Source organism: Molothrus ater, chromosome 19, assembly GCF_012460135.2.
Source record: "Molothrus ater isolate BHLD 08-10-18 breed brown headed cowbird chromosome 19, BPBGC_Mater_1.1, whole genome shotgun sequence".
Lineage (NCBI taxonomy): Eukaryota > Metazoa > Chordata > Aves > Passeriformes > Icteridae > Molothrus > Molothrus ater.
The window spans coordinates 7,000,195-7,018,360 of record NC_050496.2 but is presented as its reverse complement, the minus strand read 5'-3'; the positions used below and the strand labels follow the sequence as shown (position 1 = coordinate 7,018,360).

At 40.1% G+C, this 18,166-nt stretch overlaps 1 protein-coding gene across 2 annotated transcripts in view; it reads left to right on the top strand.

Moving 5' to 3' along the window:
• The window catches only part of CA10 (carbonic anhydrase 10), a 205,606-nt gene that overhangs the window by 76,708 nt on the left and 110,732 nt on the right, over positions 1 to 18,166 (top strand). For both annotated transcript variants that reach the window (XM_036394451.2, XM_036394450.2), the window contains one exon: positions 2,082 to 2,224. In XM_036394451.2, coding sequence (XP_036250344.1) covers positions 2,082 to 2,224 — 143 coding nt within the window. The remainder of the gene's footprint in view (positions 1 to 2,081; positions 2,225 to 18,166) is intronic.

The following is an 18,166-nucleotide window of genomic DNA, read 5'->3' as shown; positions in this document are numbered from 1 at the left end:
TTCAAAGCTTCACTTATTTTAGGGGCCTTCCATCTGACCTTCTTTGGAGTGGCACACAGGGTTGGTTACTCAAATAACAGACTACTGACATAATTTGATATGGGCATCTGCAATTCCACCTATTTTTGGTGCTATTCCCTGATCATTGCTTTCCCGTGGCTCTGAAGCATTCCACCATTATCCCTCCTCTGAGATTTTCATGCAGTATATCCTAAGAGGAGTTGCTGATTTGATTGTCTGTTTCAGGTGTTAAAAAAAATAAGTCACTAGCAAATTTAAGGGATTAGTAGCACATAGTCACATAAAATTTGTATGCAAGGCAGCTTTAAGCTCTGCTGGCAGCACCATGTCAATTATGGCTGTTAGAGTTCACCTGTATGTGTAGCACCTGTGGCTGCACAGACACACTAGCACTAAGAATAAAAAAGTTTCAACTGAAAATTGAGTTTTCACATATTTTGTAATAAGAGTTAACATTTGTAGATGACAACACCTGAACTACTGGAGCAGGCAACAGCTGCAAAACACTTTCCATCACTCCTGCACAAACACAACGAAGTTTCGCTGTGCAAGCAGCAACCTAAGAATTCCCCAGAAGGTTTATCTAATTTTGTGGAAAAAGTGACATGAAATACAGGTTAACCTAACCAAAGTTTTATACCTACATACACTCAAACTCTGAAGGCAAAAAAAAGCTGAGTTGTATAAAACATAAGGAAAATATCAAGATCACCGTAATCCTAGGGCTGCATTATTCAGAAGATATTTTCCACCTTTCTCCCCTCCAAGGAATATCCTCTCAATGTGTTAAACCCAATGTAAATATGAGGTTCCAGTCCAGCCAAAATTCTTTGTTGCTCCCCCTAGAGTAGCCAAAAATTGCAATCAGGAGCAAATATTCACACTACAGACTCCTGCATCCAACTAACCACAGCAACAAAAAAAGCTTTTTATAGCCCAAGTGTGTTGTTTTCAGCTCCACCCACCAGGCAAAGCACTTGTGTTCCTGCCCCAGGGCCCCAGTCTTCCCCAGTCTGGGTTTGGAGGCCTTGTCACACATGGTTCATGCATCAGAAGAATGCTTTGAGGCTTAAAGGCTATTAAAGCTTTTAACAACATGTTAAAAGAAAAAATTCAAGCCAAAAATATCTTACAAGAAGATTGCAAAATTTTCAGCTGCTACACAAAACTACAGAACAATTGACAAGGTCAAAGTTGCAGACACAAATCTAAATATGTCCTTTGTGTATCTTGTAATTGCACTCCACTCATTTACAGAAAAGTTTTCAGTAGCCAAAGAGAGGTCCAGGTTGATCTTTTCTGTAGCAGATGAGATGCAATGCGACCCTCAGCTGCAGTTCTCTGATATGCAGCAGTATGTAGTTACATCACACTTTTTTTCCAGTTAGAAAATGCAGGAAGTAACTCAGTTTATCCACAGTTAGTGTTTCCTCCTTGTTCCAAGCCATCGCATGCCCAGGGAAGGAACTTAAACTTTCTCACCACCAGGGTGTGACTTCTCCAGCAAGATTTTTTTTAATATCAAAACTTTATCTAAAGAAAGGTTTTAAGTGAGCAGAACAGAAATAGGTAGAACCTCAAGAGAACAGTCTGTTCTCCAGTATCAGCATGTGTTTCTCTTACAACATTTCTGTGGGTTTTAATTAATTTTCTAAATATTTTAAGTATTTTTTTTAAGTTGAGTAGAATGGAAACATTTCAGTCCAAGGACACATGGAATATATGCAAAGTTAGCATAAGGACTAGTGACTCGCATTCCTATTGCTCAGTAAATATTCTGTAATAGCAAAAGAGCTGTTTATTATTGAACCTGGGATTATATCAAAGAGGAAAAGAACTAATCCACCTTCTTTCCTGATACAAAATTATATGAAATCATATGTTTTGGTCTTGTTGTATGAAGTTTTAAATTTCAGATGCAAGATGAATTTGCCTGTTTTCAGTTTCAAAGTGTGTGTACAGACAATTGGACAAGATTAATTACCTGGCCATCTGCCTGGCATGCACTGCCACAGTCTTTCCAGACTTCCATTAAACTTACACTTTCTTATATTTTGCAGTACCCTCCTTCTGGGGTTTGGTGAACTCAGCTTGGAATCTTTGCTCTGTTGGGAAAAGACAGTCACCTGTCAATATTGAAACCAGCCATATGATTTTTGATCCCTTCCTAACTCCTCTTCGCCTAAACACAGGGGGAAGAAAGGTAGGTGGTCTCTGTTCTGAGGTATAAAATAAATAGAGTTAGTAGATTTAAAAAAACCCAAATTGCTACATTTTATTTTTCTAAAGCATTTACTTTTATCTGTCAGCTCTGAGGCAGAATAAAAATGTAGCATGTTTTAAAGATTGTCCTGACATCACTGAACTAATCAGTTCTGTTTATCCAGCTGAAGGATTGATATTTCAATTCTGAAATTATTTTATACATAAACATCTTGAACCTTTTAGCAGTCTTGGCAATACTCATTAGTTTATAATGGTTTTGTGTTGATTTTCTTATGTTGGGGTGCCTAAAAGGGTATTTTAAAGTATTTATTGCTTTCCATGCAGGCAGTTGTCTCTTACCCAACCTGTGTGTTATAAATGATCAAATCGAGAGCCAAATTCATAAGAAAATTTAGAAAAGGTTTATTAATTTGTCCGCGAGACCAAAGTTCGGTCGTCAAAACCACCACAGCCAATGAGTCAGGGTCAAGCCCGGGATCGGCACAGGGTGAACCTGGATCTGACCTCCAAAATGTCAGAGTCTCCCCCTCGGTTCACGAATGCTGACTCGCGCAGCAAGTTTTTGTACAATTTATTCTGCCCAAGGCAGAGATGACAGAGATGTTCTTTGTGTCTCTTCACATGCATCGCCGTGGCTTTACATGTGCAGAGGTAGACAAAGACTCAGTCCAGTGTCTCGATGTTATCAGAAGACTTCCTGGAAGTCAGCATTCACATGCATCAGGGTGGCGCCACTGATCATCGTGGTAGATGTAATCATCGAGGCGATAATCACTCTTGAGTGGACCCAGATACCCGGGGAAGCCAGCAATTATCGCCCTGGAAGCTTCTATTCTTACGTTAAAAACTCTGATGTTATCTCAACAAAGTCCAGGAACTAGATGTATATGAATAAGACACTGCTCCCGGCCAGGATGGTCGAAAGACATAGTTTGGATCTTACAATATTTTATACATTAATAGCATGAATTATCTCTACCATATACTACATATGTTACAGACCAGTGTAACACAGGTTGGGTAAGACCATGCAGGTAAAAAGGCACTGTGAATTACAATATCAGAGCAAGTAGAGACTCCAGCAAAAGGTTTTTGAAAATTATTTATCTTCCCTTGTAGTCATGACAAATGAGATGTCCACTGGAAACAGTGTGACATTCTAGGAATTTGCTCTGTACTTCCCATGGAAGTCCTCGTGGCACATGTGCAAATACATCAGAATTTATCTGGGCTTTATCACAGAAATGCTGAAATGGTGATGTTGTTACTACTGGAAGACAGTAATGCTTCCAACTCTGGCCCAAATTTCAGGATAATATTTACATTTTGCTTTTTAAATGAAAATGTGTAGAGGTTTTTTGTTTTGATTTTAAAAAAACCTCAAAAACTAAAAAACCAAAACTCAGAGTTTTGATGACTCTGCTATGTACACAAAGGCTTACACATTTCATATAATTTATAAATTACAGAATGACAAAACATTAAATTCAAGGACGTGGAAGTTGTCAGTGAGTCAAATGCAGGAGGTTCAGAATATTCAATGTCTTCAGCAGTTCTAAGAAGTCAGCTGGGTTTTTGTACCAGCTCACAGTGAAGCAAATGTCTGATTATTGATAAAATTTGGAGGCACTGACAGACTGGGAGATGCTATATCAGTGATGAGGTTTTTACTGATAAAAACGAGAGCATTTTAGTACCCTGGGGGCCTGGGCCGAGCAGGAGCGTTCCCGTCAAGGATGCTGCAGCGCCGGCACTGGGGCTGCTCAGCAGCAATGTCCCCGATGTCCCAGATGGAGTGGCAAGGATTCAGTGGGTCAGCAGCCCCTTTTTATCCTGTTTGTTGTCCCTTTGGATTGGTTTCTTTTTGGATCCTTCATTTGCATGAAGGTTTAAGGTGCTTGATTGGCCCATTACAGTTCTGTACAGTTCGCTGTGGGGTGACGCACTTTACCAAGGTGTGTTACGGTATGTTGAGTACCGTAGTTCTTACAACTACCCTTTTAACCCCTTTTACAATATAATAACCAAACTAACAGTACATGCTTAATGATCTATCAACTATTTTACAACAATTTCTAACCTATTTTTAACACCTACCATGCTCACAAATACTGCCACTGATGACCTTCTATCATGTTACAAGAACAGGATTTGTTCTTGTTGTTATTTGTCTTGAGAGACTTCCAAAATGGGTAAATCAAAATTCTCCTCTGAGAAAAAAGATTGCAATTTTGATACCTTATAAAAAATTCTTTGTTCATTCTTTGCTTCACTGAGGATTTGATTTGGCAGGTAGTGTATTTGTGTTCACTTCCTCAGTAATGTTTTTTGTATGTTAAAAATAGAGGTGTGTTTCATATGGGCTGAAGCACTTCAGCTCTCAGCGCTCAGAATCAATTGCTGTGGCAGCCAGGGAATTTCTTGGAGAAGATTTAACTGTGATTATGTTGTATATGAAAGGGTTTTATGGAACTGATCCTAAGAAAAATAATGAATAAATAAAAAAGGGATTTGATGTGGTTTCAAATCAAAGTTATAATAAGCTAGCTTACATGCACAGTGAACAAGTGAGACAGCTACTTGCACACAGTTACAATAATAAACCTCTTTTGGAAAAGGGGCTGGGAGGAGACTCAAGCTCTAAGAGAGAGCAAGATGGAAGGAAATACTCAGTTCAGTTGTTCTTGGAACAGTAATTTCAAATTCCTAACAATTTTTTTTTTGCTATTAATTTAGAAGTTCAATTTTATCAGGTTTAAAAATATTTATTTAATTTTGAAAGCAACATATCTACTTCGTGTGCTTCACTTTGGAAATTAGCTTATGAGGAACAGAAATGACTCACCCACAGGAACAGAATCCAAGACCAATCTATGATCACTGACTTAATATCTCCTCTTACTCCTTTCACTCCTTGCCACTCCTTTCCCCATGGCTTTAGTTTTAGTGGGGAGCATTGGTTAATTTCTGTAAACCAGTTACCTGTTTAGTTCTCCCTTCTCACCTTGGCAGACCAGAACTGTTCTATTCCACTACAGAATTTGTGTCTAAAATTTCCATTTAAGCACATCCCTTTCTAGTTCCTTTAGATTATTTTATTTCAGTGTTTATAGTGAAAGCCTTTTAGTAAACCAGATTGAGACCTTCCTACTATTTTTTAGACTGCTTGGAAATAAAGCAATATTTTTCTTTCTCCTTAAGAGAAGAAATTATCGGATAGGAGGGTATAAAGGACAACATCACTGTTTTCCTACAAGGGGAGAAAAGCCCAGTCTGTGGCCATCACACAGAAGGCAACTTAATAGCTATTTCTGGTCTGAGGCTGAGAAAATTCTTCCCATTACATTCAGGAGTGTTAATAAATGATCAATCAAAAAGCCAAATTATCAAAAATGCGAAAAGATTTTAAAATTTATCTTTTTCTGCAACCAAAATATGGTCCTCAAAACCACCACAGCCAAAGAGACAGCATCGAGCCCGGGATCGGCGCTGGGTGAACCTGGATCCAACCTCTATCACATCGGATCCCCCTTTGTTCACACATGCTGTTTCCAGCGAGGCTATTTTATACAGTTTTTTATCCCTGAGGCAGAGGTGCCGCTTTCCTTTGTAACCCCGCGTATGCATGAGAGTTTCTTTCACTGTGCTGGGCGGGACAGTTGCTGTTTCCTGAGTAGTGGCAGGCGCTGTTCATGTCAGGGGAAGTCCCTATTCAGATGTATCTTTCTGGCAACTTCTGTTTTCTCAGCAGTATGAGTCAAGCGATGATGATTATTCCTGATTACCCGGAAGGAAAACAATCATTGCCCTGGCCACGTCTATTCATCGGTAAACAGGGTATTGTTCTCTTGCTGCCTTCAGGAATTTCAACATTCCAAAGTAGACATCTGTCCCTGGGCTGCTTATGGTCAGAGACTCATTTGGGTTTCACAATCTTTATAAAATACATTCTTTTATAGCATGAATTGTTTCTAACATATATTACAGGAGTAAAAGGGATGGCAGGGCTATTTGCCAAATATTTATACCTCTTTGATCCACTTTTTTGCAATAAGGTTGCAGTGACCCGTGATGTATTACTTTTTGTGCCGTCCAACGATTTCAGGACAGTATCAGGTCACACATTTACAATTCAAGCACCATCAGATGTTATTCTGAGTTGTGCTCTTATTCTGTATGTGTGATTCTCCATTTCCTGAGAAAGTGGCTTAGCAGGTCCTGAAGCCTTGAGTATCATTGACACAGATAATTGGATTTCAAGATTCAGAACTTCAGCACAAGATATTTTTAGTGAGTTTACATGCAGAAGAAGAAATGCTGCTTTTGAGGAAACTCCCTAGGTTCCAGTTCTCTCTCAGGCCCAGCTTTGTCTCTTAGTTATCCATTTTAATGAATTTAGCAAGCAGTCCATTTCAGATAAACAGCCCTTTCTGATAAACAATGCCAATCCTTATTCATTTGCAAATCACACTCCTCCATGTCACAAAGAATGGCACCCTTTTACTTTCTCTGCTCTTTTTGCCTTGGATTCACTTGAGCACCAAAGCAATCAGCACAATAGAATATCTTATATTTGGGCAGGAAGCACCTTGGTTTCAATCTCCAAAGCAGGGATTTCCAGCCTGTCATGGGTGATTGTCGTGGATGAAAAAACCACTCCACTTCCTACTGACCTGGTACTTTGCTGGGACTCCTTCCTCAATTCACCTCTGCAAGAGCTCTGCCTTTTGTCCCCCAATTTTTGTCCCTTGCCTTTCTGTAGCCCATCTGACTTTGGTCTCCTGGTTCTCTGTGGACTTAATTTCAAAAGCCCCATTTCTAGAATTCTTTTAGACTCAGTACAGTTCTTGGCCATACATTTTTCCTTTTTTCTCATAAAAACATGTTGAGCAGCAGCATTTGCTTTAGACAGTGTTGTAAATGATCAAATCTGTAGCCAAATTTATAGAAATTTAACAGAGATTTATTAGATCGAATAACAAAAAAATAGAGAATTTCGAAATCCCACCACAGCCAAGACAGCGTCAGCCCCCGGTGCAGCTGCTGGGTGACCTTGGGCTCCTGCTGACAGAGTGACAGTGTTCCCCCTCAGGTTCACACCTAGTGTTTCCAGTGACCAGCTTATATACAGTTTATTCTGCCTGGAGCAGGGATGACCACATATTTCTTTGTGTTCCTTCTCATGTATAATTGAATCCACACAGATGTAGAAACAAAGGCGAGCTCAGAGATGCAGACGAATGTCTGAGTGTCCAGGCAGAAGATGCATTCACATGTACTAGTTTCTGAGTACCACGATGAAGTAATGTCCAGGTGTATGTCTTGTGAGCTCCTCGAGACATTCCATTCCAGGAAAGTCCAGATGCTATCTCCTGAATGCAGAAGCCAGAGGAAATCCCCCATAACAGCCAGGGACCATTCCATTCATACGGTAACAGACCTGATATTATCTTACCGCTGTCCGGGAACTGGTTAAATAAGAATAGAACTCTGTTCCCAGCCAGAGTGGTCAGAAACATAACTTTGGATCTTTTCAATATTTTATACACATATATATCTACTTCTATAGCATGAATTATCTCTATCATATATAACAGACAGCAAGTGCATCCCTGCCAAGTAATTAAACCTTGCCACATCAGTGCCCTTATGTCTTATGAGTCATTTTAGGTCACACTCAAGGACTGAAATTGTTGCCTAAAGCAGGTAAAGTTCTGTTTGAAACCACTTTATTTTTAAGGCAAGCCAGGACATTATACCTGATGTTGATCCCTGGGGAAATAAAAGGAATTGAAGTCTGCTGGCCAAGGACTGTTATTCTGTAGCTCAGTGTGCATGAATGAAAGTTAATCAGCAAGATCCACACATCTGCCTGCTCATATGGGGCATTAATGAATACAATCATGTCTTTAAATTAATATCCATATAAATAATTGGTCTATTCTGTACATTACAAGATAATGGCTACATTCAGCAGCTTCTAAACTAAAACAGGGTAGGAGAAAAGAGATTTATGGATTGAAATCAGTGAAATGGTTCCTCTGCCAGTTAGTTCTGATTCCATGCTATTCAATCAATTCAGAGTATCACTAGCATTTTTCTCAAGAGTGCAATATATGACAACTGCCAAGGTTTGCTTTGGTGATTACTAAAAGGACAGATACTGGTATGAACCATATTTCAGCACTGCAGGAATAAAAAAAATTAAATGTTATATATGGTCCAGGAGGAATGGATAGCAATAAGACATCAAAATCATCTGTAAACTGACTTGTGATATACTTTTAGAGGTCTTAATTGTGATTTTTGATGTAGAGTAGCTTTGGAAAGTCAAAAGTCTGATGCAAACATCAAAAACTTTAATGAATAAAAAAAGAAGCGTAGTATTGCCGCTTAAATAGTTGTTTACCATTTCTAATTCTTCTACAGTTCTGCGTGCTCTGTGTGTTAGTGAGTGAACTTGCAGTGGAACCAGCAGGTTAAAGTAACTTGTTTATTCACCCTCAATATGGAATTTAAAACAGGAAAAAATGCTGGTTTTTTTCAGATGTAGACTGCAGACTTTGATGTTAGTAGATCATGCACAGGAGAAAACAAGTTCAGGATCTGCACCTTACTCTATATTAGGACCTTTCTTTCCTTACTGCTTCAGTTGTCCATGAGATTGCATCAGTTTGGAATATGTGAAGTCTCAGATGGGCATCTTGGTGTGTTCTCAGTTTCTGGTTGTCTGACACAGATCACCCATGGAATGAGTCCTGAACAGGCACAAGAATATACTTCTGCATCTTCTTCATTGCTCTGCTTGACATTTAATCTTGTCTGGTGCCATAAAACGAGCTCACTTATCTGCCGTGGGAAGTTTCCTGGGAGATCTTAGACCTGGAGAATGATTCACTCCATGAACAGCATTGTACTCTAATGTTGAGCTTGGGATATGATCTCAGTTTGGCAGGAGGACCTTTCAAATCATGTTACTGTCTCTCAGCTGTAGTTATGCAGTGATTCAAAGCAGACCATGGTGCCCTTCCAAAGGTGGGTGTGCTGTCCCTGGAAATGCACTCACTGGATGTCATCAGAAACATCAACAGGATCTGCTTTTCTGGACATTGGGCAGCAGATCCATTAGAAGGTTAAAGATGCTATTGAAGCTGGGCTAACAGATGCCAACCAAAGGCCTTGCCCATCCTTTCTCCCTCCTCATGTTTATTTAAATAAGTTGCTTTCCAGTTTTCAGTTCCTAATGATGAGACTTAGAAAAAAAAATGACTGGAGCAGCAGCTGGCCTCCAGCTACAGTTTGATATATTCAAAAGAATTTTCAAATTTGCCCACTTTGTTCTTAATGCCCCTTTCCTATTTTCTAGTAGACCCTATGCGCTGCATTGATAGTATCTTATTTGGATTTATTTCATCCTGCACTTAGGTCTATTTATAAACAGATATTTATTTCAAGCCTTGCAGAAGTAGAAGTAACATATATCTTGTCTGTGTACATGATTCTCTACTTGGAGTTATAGTCATTGGTATGAAAAGGCTGAAGATTTTTTTCTCTCACACTGATCCTGCTGTTATACTAAAAGTGTGCAGGTCTCCTCACACCATATGCTTTAAATGAAATATAATTTTGTATTTTAGAACTGTTAAAATACATTTCCTGGACTCAAAAATGATGATTCTTTGCTTTTTTTTTTCTTGTTACAAACATTAATAAATGTATGACATATTGAAATGCAATAATATATAATAATATGTTATTTAAAGTGTGTATTTTTGACACAACATCAATGAAATATTGTTAACTGAGAGCCCACTCTAATGGATGGGGATGTTCCATGTCATTTTGTACAGAGAATTTGAATCATATTACCAAGGTCAGGATATCTGGGGAAGGCGCAGGCATATCCAAGGTTATTGTTCAGCTGCCACCAGTTCATGAGGCAAAAGCCTTGCCATGCTAAACAGAATTAATAAGAATCCACATCACTCTCCTCCTGGTAAATCCTGACATCAGCATTTACAAGTCTGTGTTTGCAGTTTAATGGCAAAAGCCTGCAATTTCCGTATATCAGAAATTACTTTTTCTTCTCAGAAAGCAAATGTTAGTTACCTGTTATGGTCAGTCCATCCTTTAGGATGGTGACATTCAACATTTAAGCAGCTACATTGCTACTGTGGCTACTAGTGTCTGCCATCCCCTGTGGCTGAAATGGCTCTGGAATTCTGAAAGTGTGAATTAGGACATGAGTGGGAACTTCGTAATGTGTGTAAGGTGTCTGCTGCCTATCTGGGAAGGTGCCACACTTTGGCTGAGGCTGTTTGTGGCAGCAAGGTACTGATCTGGCTTTCCAAAGAGCTCTGCTGGTGGCAGTTGTGAAGTGGGAGCTGTCAAGGCCTCAGCTCCTGACAAATTGAACCTAGCCATTAAGGAAGTGAGGGGAAATGTTCCTTTTTTTTTTTTTTATTTTTTCCTCACTTTCATCCAAAATGGTTAAATCAAGAAGTCACCAGATATTCAGCAGATATTTCTACCTTGCAGCTGGAGTGGCTACTGTGTTAAAGACACATGTCAGTTCTGCTGTGAGATAAATGACACTGTTGCCATTCCCAATTCTGAGTAGCATTTGATGCTGGAGAGAAGTGCAAGTTCAATATTTCTCATCCCAGAAGTGTTAATCTGTGATGGTTGAAAACTGAAGCAGGCACCGTTTGCTTATAGATGGAAGAATGAAACAATGTATTTTAGGATTAGATACTAGAAAGGAGCTTAAGGGGAAAAACTGAAAAATTGTCGTCAATGAACTCTGTGTAATAATCAAAACCAAATCTGTGGATTGGCATGGGATCTAGAGGGTGAAGGAGTGGGAGCATTTAAGCTGTGTGTCATCCAGCAGGCTGAGGGAAAACATCAGTAGATTCTGCAGCAGAGGAGGAACATGTACATAAATTTGGGGTATAAAACTGTTCTTACTATAAAGGACAGTCTGTATTACAGGGGCTTATAGGCCTTACAAGAAAGTTGGAAAGATTAAATAATCCTTTTGCATGTACCCTTTTTTATTTGGTATGTGTTGTTCCTGTTCAGAAAGTGACAGACACTCAGAGCTCACAGCGGTGCTGTTGGTGTGTGGTAGCCGTGTAACTTAGTAAGTGTTTGAATCAGTAATTCTTTGTCTGTGTTATGTAATTTCCAACAGAATCAATTAGAACTGAGCACTTTTACCTCCAGCAAGGTATTTTTTATCAAGTTCTTGCTTGTATCCTGAGCAACAACCAGACCCAAACTACCAGGTTAGGTCTGACAATGGACATTTTAGCTTTTAAGCTGGGAAAATAAGAAAATAAAGTTTACTTGACTGCCAAAAATCATTGTGCAGTTTGAACTGAAAAATGTGAAGAAGATGATGAAAATAAGCATTTTCTCTTGTAAGTTTGCATAGAAGAAGAGCGTGTACTGCATTCTTATTCATTGTAACCACTCAGTGCCACCTGTGTCAGGCAGGCTGTTCAGCAGGAGAGGATGTTTCACAGAGCACAGTAATATGTCATGCTGACACAGAGATACATGTGGGATATACGCTGGGATGAGGAGGAAGGGGAAGGAGAAGAGTGGGCAAGGGCTAATAAGAACTAATTGTGACTCTTTTCTCTCAGAAGATGTTTAAAAAGAAATTATTAAAAAGAAAAAAGGAACAGCTTTAGCCTTTACTCCTTTATGCTTTCTTCTGTGTCCCAGCCAGCAGCTGGAGGCAACATAGCAACACAGTAATTGGCTACTGATGATATTAAACCTGCGCACTCACATTTCTGTAGTCTCCCTTTTCCTGCCACTCTGCGAAGAGTACAGAGAAACCTATCACATACATGACTTTAAATCACAGCATCTTCCAGGGCTATGCCAATGGCAGCACAGCTGTGCTGAGGTGGCACTTAGAAGGTCCTTTGAAGTTCCTTTGCCTCCACTAAATGTTTAGCTTTATCTGTGTATGTCTCTAGTCCTGTATCACATAGGACTAGTTAAGACCTCTACCAAAAACAGTGTTCAATCGTACTGAGCAAAGAAGCCTTTGAAGGGAAAAAAAAAGGATTAAAATGTGAATTATTTTAAATCATACAAATGTACTTACAATATTGTCACAGCCCTTCCAAATAACTTTATTTGTGTGTTTACTTTGGTTAAGTATATTATTTATGTGATGGACATTAATAGCTACTTTTCAGTGACTGAAATGATGCAGATATACATTTGTGATCTCTTCTTTCAGTATGGTACTAAAATACCACAGAGCTGCTGTGGTTTTTGTAGCACGAAGATGGATTGGAATATAAATCACTATTGGACAGATATGGGGCTATTTTCTGGGTATTGCTCAATTAGAAGCACAGAAACACTGTTAAAGAACACTCCTGGTTTGATGTTGCCCAGGGACATGTTGAATGCTGGAGACAGAAATTCTGCCCTCAGAACCTCCCTGCGAAGATAGATTTGGCATGGACAGAAGGCAGTGATATTGGAGATCCTTGGATTCATCAGCCACAACAGGAAATCCATGCCCCTAAATCTCAACTCCAGGCTTAAAACTTTGGCACTTTGTCTTGTCTTATTAGAAGCCTTCTCAGTAAAAGTAAACCACAGGCTACCCATGATCAAATGGATGTTTTATCCAGATTTTTCACAGCTTACACCACATTTCTTTTATAGATATATATTTACAGAAGAATATTGTTTGGAAGCACAGGGATGTATGCCAGTTTTTGACAGACTATTCCTCTTATCATGCAAAGTTTTGTGCCATCTACTTACCCATTTGTCTCAACCTAATCTCCCAAGTCTTTGAACTAGCATCATGTGATTCATGTGATTTTTTTATCTTGTTTGATTTTTTGAGAGGCCTTTTTGTGACAAGTCGTCTGTTAACACAAAGTGTTCCATAAGCAGAAGAAAAAATGTAGTATGGTTTTCTACAGAATCTCATTTTAACTTCTTTCATTTTAGCCTCTGTCTCTCATTATCACTTCTCCACTACTCCACAGATCCCTTCATTAAAAGACAAAGGCAGAAGATGCTGTGGCTATTTCCAAGTGCTTTGTGCCAGTGGATGCTCCTGCTGACTGCCCAGTTGACAGCTGCTGACAGGAGCCCTATACTAATCTGTATTATGGAGTTTTACCTGCCTGGTCCTCAGCACAAAGTTGGTTTCCTCTTTTCTTTCAGCCAATTTTCACAAAATACTGAGATTTCTTCTTTGTCAAAGCTGGATAAAACTGGCCAGGAGATAAAGGAGTTAGTGTGGGGAAAATAGGAAACTCTTCTTCTCAAAACAGTTGCTATTATAGTGAATTTGCTATTATAGTGAATTATTTGCAGTATATTTAATCAGAGGCACTTACTAAAAGCAGTGTCTGTGAAGACAGGAGCTAAGGAGCTAAGTGATAAACAGGGAATTTCACAGGTAGATGTATATTAAAGGAAGAAATTGCATATCCTGCAGATTGCCACCTATCACATCACCACAACAGTGTTTGGCTGCTGTTTTCTCAAGCACAAATGCATAATTTTCAATATCTTTCAGGGAGCACTGAGGACTCATCCTCATAAGCAAAATGAAGTTAATAAATTAGTAAAAATGTAACATTGCTTGGATAAAAATCTTAGAGTCTCTCACCCTAAGGAGTTTTCCTTCTTGCTTTAGAAGATCCTGCAGTATTTGCTTGATGATCTGCTATTTCCTTACAGTTGTGATAAATGTCAGTCAGGGAGGTAAAGCAGCACAAAGCCTTCTGAGAGGCACTGAAAACTGCAGTGCAAGGACACTGTAAGGACTGTGCTGAGCAAGGGCACAGCCAAAATCCTCCCCAGCTCGTTGGTCAAGGCTCACAGGCCAAAGGGGCACAAGGAAATCTGCTCAGAAGTACCAAAGCCAGCTCAGAGAACCAGCAGAGGAATCAGTTAAGTTATGAAAACAGGGTGTCTGAGCTGGCACTGAACAGCTGCTGTGGAGCTCAGCTAGCCACAGTGGCCATCTCTGCACTGGTGTCCATGGCTTGGGGGAAACTTCTGCCCAAACAGTAGGATATTTGTTTGGACTGGTATTTTTCCAATGTCATGTTCTTTAAGTGCTGTTTGAAGTTGAAGGTTTGCTCAGTTCCCCTTAGAATATCACTGCAAAGATTGCCAAGATGTTTATATGTGTCCAGCTGCTTCATCACCTCCTTTTCCTACTGTCCCAAAACAGGGACAGTAGGAAACAGGAGAGATTATTTAGCAGGGAGAAGTCTGAAACCATTTTCATGATAAATACTCACCTCTGCAAGTGAAGTGATAATATCATCATGAAAGGACCAATCCCTCATTCTCAGTGACTGTCATGGTGTGTGTATGGCTGCCTGGACTGCTGATGGTTACCCCGCATACTCTACAAAATAAGCCAAAAATATAATATCAGAAACACATTTAGGAATATCTTCCTCACGAACTCTAAAATATGATTGCTTATTGAAGGCTGTGCTAATGAAAACCTCTACAAGGTTGTCTTGGTTTGAAAGATAGGTGTCTGCCAAGGAAGGCAGAAACCTCTCTTGGAATGGAAAATGTGACCCTCTTCCCTCCAAATTATTATAACTCCAAAATTATGGGGCTTTCAGGCAAAGATATGGGAAAAGAAGTAACAGTTCTATGTATATGTATATGTAAAGTATATGGCTAACAAGGCAAACAAACAACAGCAACAGCAGCAACACCCAACAGAGCCACGAACGCAGTGACAGCCTTCGCTCAGCTGCAGGCACCTTTCCTTTCGGTGTCGTTCTGGTCACAGCCGGCAGGGGCGCTGGTGGCCCCCGTCCGGGCCGGGCAGCTGCGTTGACCCCCCCACGGCTGCAGGGGGCGCTGTGGCGCGAGGTCGGTCATGTTTCCCTCACGTGGGAATGGCGCGCAGACTGGAAGGTAAAAAAATTGGCTGCAGTAGGAACCTTGAAGCAGCAGCTGGGACTGCAGAGGCAGGCACACTTTTCAGGGTGTCAAACAAAATGCAACAGAAAACTCCACAGACCCAGCAGAAGTCCACAGGCATCAGGTGGACACTGGATGCTGGGTTAGTGTAGCAAAAAAGCCCGAGGCAGCAACAGGAAACAGCAGGGCTGGGTAGCAGCAGCCACCACACGCAGCCGGGATGATGCGCCCTCCGGAAAGGGGGACGGGGTCGGGGCTCCAGGTTTCTCCCCTGAGGCACCCAAGCAGATGAGGAGGGTCCTTTCCAGTCAGGCCAGTCATCAGCAAGGTCCCATTGCAATGGCTGCTCTCACGAGCAAAGGCTCACCCACAGTAAGGAAAGAAGCAGTACAAGGCTGAGCTTCGGTAGCAGCAGTGAATTCTCCCTGCAGTAAGCAACAGCTCGACCGTCCTCCTCCAATGTTGAGAGCATGAAGTGCTGAGCCCAGCCCCTCACCTCCCAGCCAAAATCTCGCATTATATCTATGCCCTTCGCAAGAGAATGCCCCTCTGCTGTGATAGTGCAGCCAGTGGCTCTTTTCCCCCTCCCCCTTGGCTACATCTTTTGTCTCTCTTAAGTACCGGTGGTTATGGTCTGTTAGCAACAGATGGGACTAAAATTCCATGAGAGAAAGAAGCAAAAGGAAAAATCCTAACCCTCAACAAAGGTAATAGGTCAGAACCCAGAAATCATCACAAGTCAGGAAGTGTTTCACTTGCATCTCCATCATTATTTGGGTGAAAACCTGTTTCATTCCCAGATGTCTGATAATGCTGTTAATAATGAGGTATTTTTTTATCTTTTCTCAGCTGGTTCTGAGCTGATTATGTCATTTAAAGGATTATGTATGATTTTGACTAATGGATTTTGCTCATATCTGTGAAATACAAAGCTGTGTTTCGTGTCAGGTAAATATAGGCAACGTGTGTTTGTGATTGTGAGATGTGTGGAGACCAACCATGGGACAGTTATAAAGACGAATTCTAATAAATAACTGAGGAAAGTAAAGCATGGAAGAAGGCCTTTGAACTTATCCTTTGTTTGCAGTTAACTTTTATAAGTCTTAAGTTGATTCAGGTGCATTTGAATTAAAGTTTTAAGATGTTGCTTTTTGACAAGAACTTTCTGCTTGTAGCTAAGCCTTAAAGAGTTTTCCAATAATAACCTTTTGAAGTATAATTTTAGAATATTGCTTGTAGTAAGGATCTTTGAAACTATAGCTTTAGAAAATATAAAAAGGAAACATGCTTATCTCGAGGCCTTAACAAAACAGTAAAAAGCAGCTTGAGAAAGGAAGATGAACATCAGCTCAGTGATTAATAGACCAAGGGAAGCTGGACATCACTATCATAAGATTTATAGTCCTTGCAATTAAAAGTTGAACCCACATCTGGAAGCTGGACCCCACCAGCTGGGATACTTTCTTCTTTCGGAAGCCAGACCCCACCATACGGGGATACTCCTTTCGGGATGTACATCCTGAGAAAACGAAATCACAATACTGTATAGAATTGTTACGTAAAAATTTGGAATAGAAACTGCTGATGAGTAAAAATTGGGAATAGAAACTGCTGAGAAAGCTTATGAGTATCCCTATAAATACCTGTAAGCCTCAACTATCGGTGTGCAGTTGGAGGGAAAACTTCCCTCACTGTACCCAGCGCTGTATTGCTCATACTTTACCATATTAATTAATAGACTGCTGTTTCAATATTGGCCAAGTTTCTCATTTATAACATATCCTCTCCTCCACTTAGACTTGTCTTTTCCTGAAAGCCCTTTAGCTATAAAACTTCATCTAAAATCCTTTGTCTAGTAATGTTGGTTCTTTTTTTAATGCCCCACTGTGCCCTGCATAACTAATCATGAGCAAAGGGATGTGCAGTGAACTGAAGAGATTCCTAAAGAGAGGAACTACTGGGAGGAGTGAAAAACTTGAACTTTTCTTCCTGCCTCTGGGAGATACCATCTGTTATCTTCAGAAGATTTGGTACTCTTGTGGAGGTGATTGCTGGAGACAGAGAGCTGTGCTGGTGTGGGAACATGCAGCAGCCTTTGACTGAACACTCCACACAGAAGTTATGAATAATATTACAGCATCTGGTGGTTGTAATGGGAGAATAAACCAGCTGGTGCTGGATGAAATATTGAGTATGTCAAATTATTACAACAAACTTTATAATTACTGTTAGGCTGAATACAATCATTTTTTAATAGCATGAGAAGACAGAGGGGAGTTCTGCACATCAAATGCTATGAAAAAGAATGATGTTGCTATAGAGAGCAGGAGAACCAGCTCCCAGTTACAGCAGACAGAAACTGGCTGCAAACAAGGGAATTGGAACAGCAATTCCAGAATGAGAAGGATAGTTCTCATCTCAAGATCTGCCATGATAGCAGGAGTCCACAAAGCATTAAAGAGATGCATTTTCCAACTTTTTGCAAAATGAAAGTTACATTTCTTTGGCTTTTTGTGGTATTTTAAGCCCAATCAATAAGCTTTGCGATCTGTGTGATAGATGAGTAATGCAATGATTGAATCTCACAATTAACAGACAAATATCATGTATATAAGAAAGGTTCTTTAGATTCATAGTTATGTTTTTCCCCTGCATTGTTATCAAGGGACAGCCAAGGTTGGGGTATCTGGGAGGATCAGCTTGTCACTATCATGACATCTGACCTCCAATCAGGATTTGAGGAAGTAAACTCCACCACTGGACAGCAAAGAAGGAGTCGATGAACAGAACTTTGGGAGGGATTAAAGGGTTAAAGGGCCAAACCTCCATTGTGTGGGCGAGCACACCGTGGGAAAAATCCTTTGCTTCCCGCGCTGTACTATTTTCTCTATTCAGTCTTCTGTTGTATTTTTGATAAGGTTTAATAAACCTTTCCAAATTTAAGAACAGTGAGTAACTTTTTCTCACA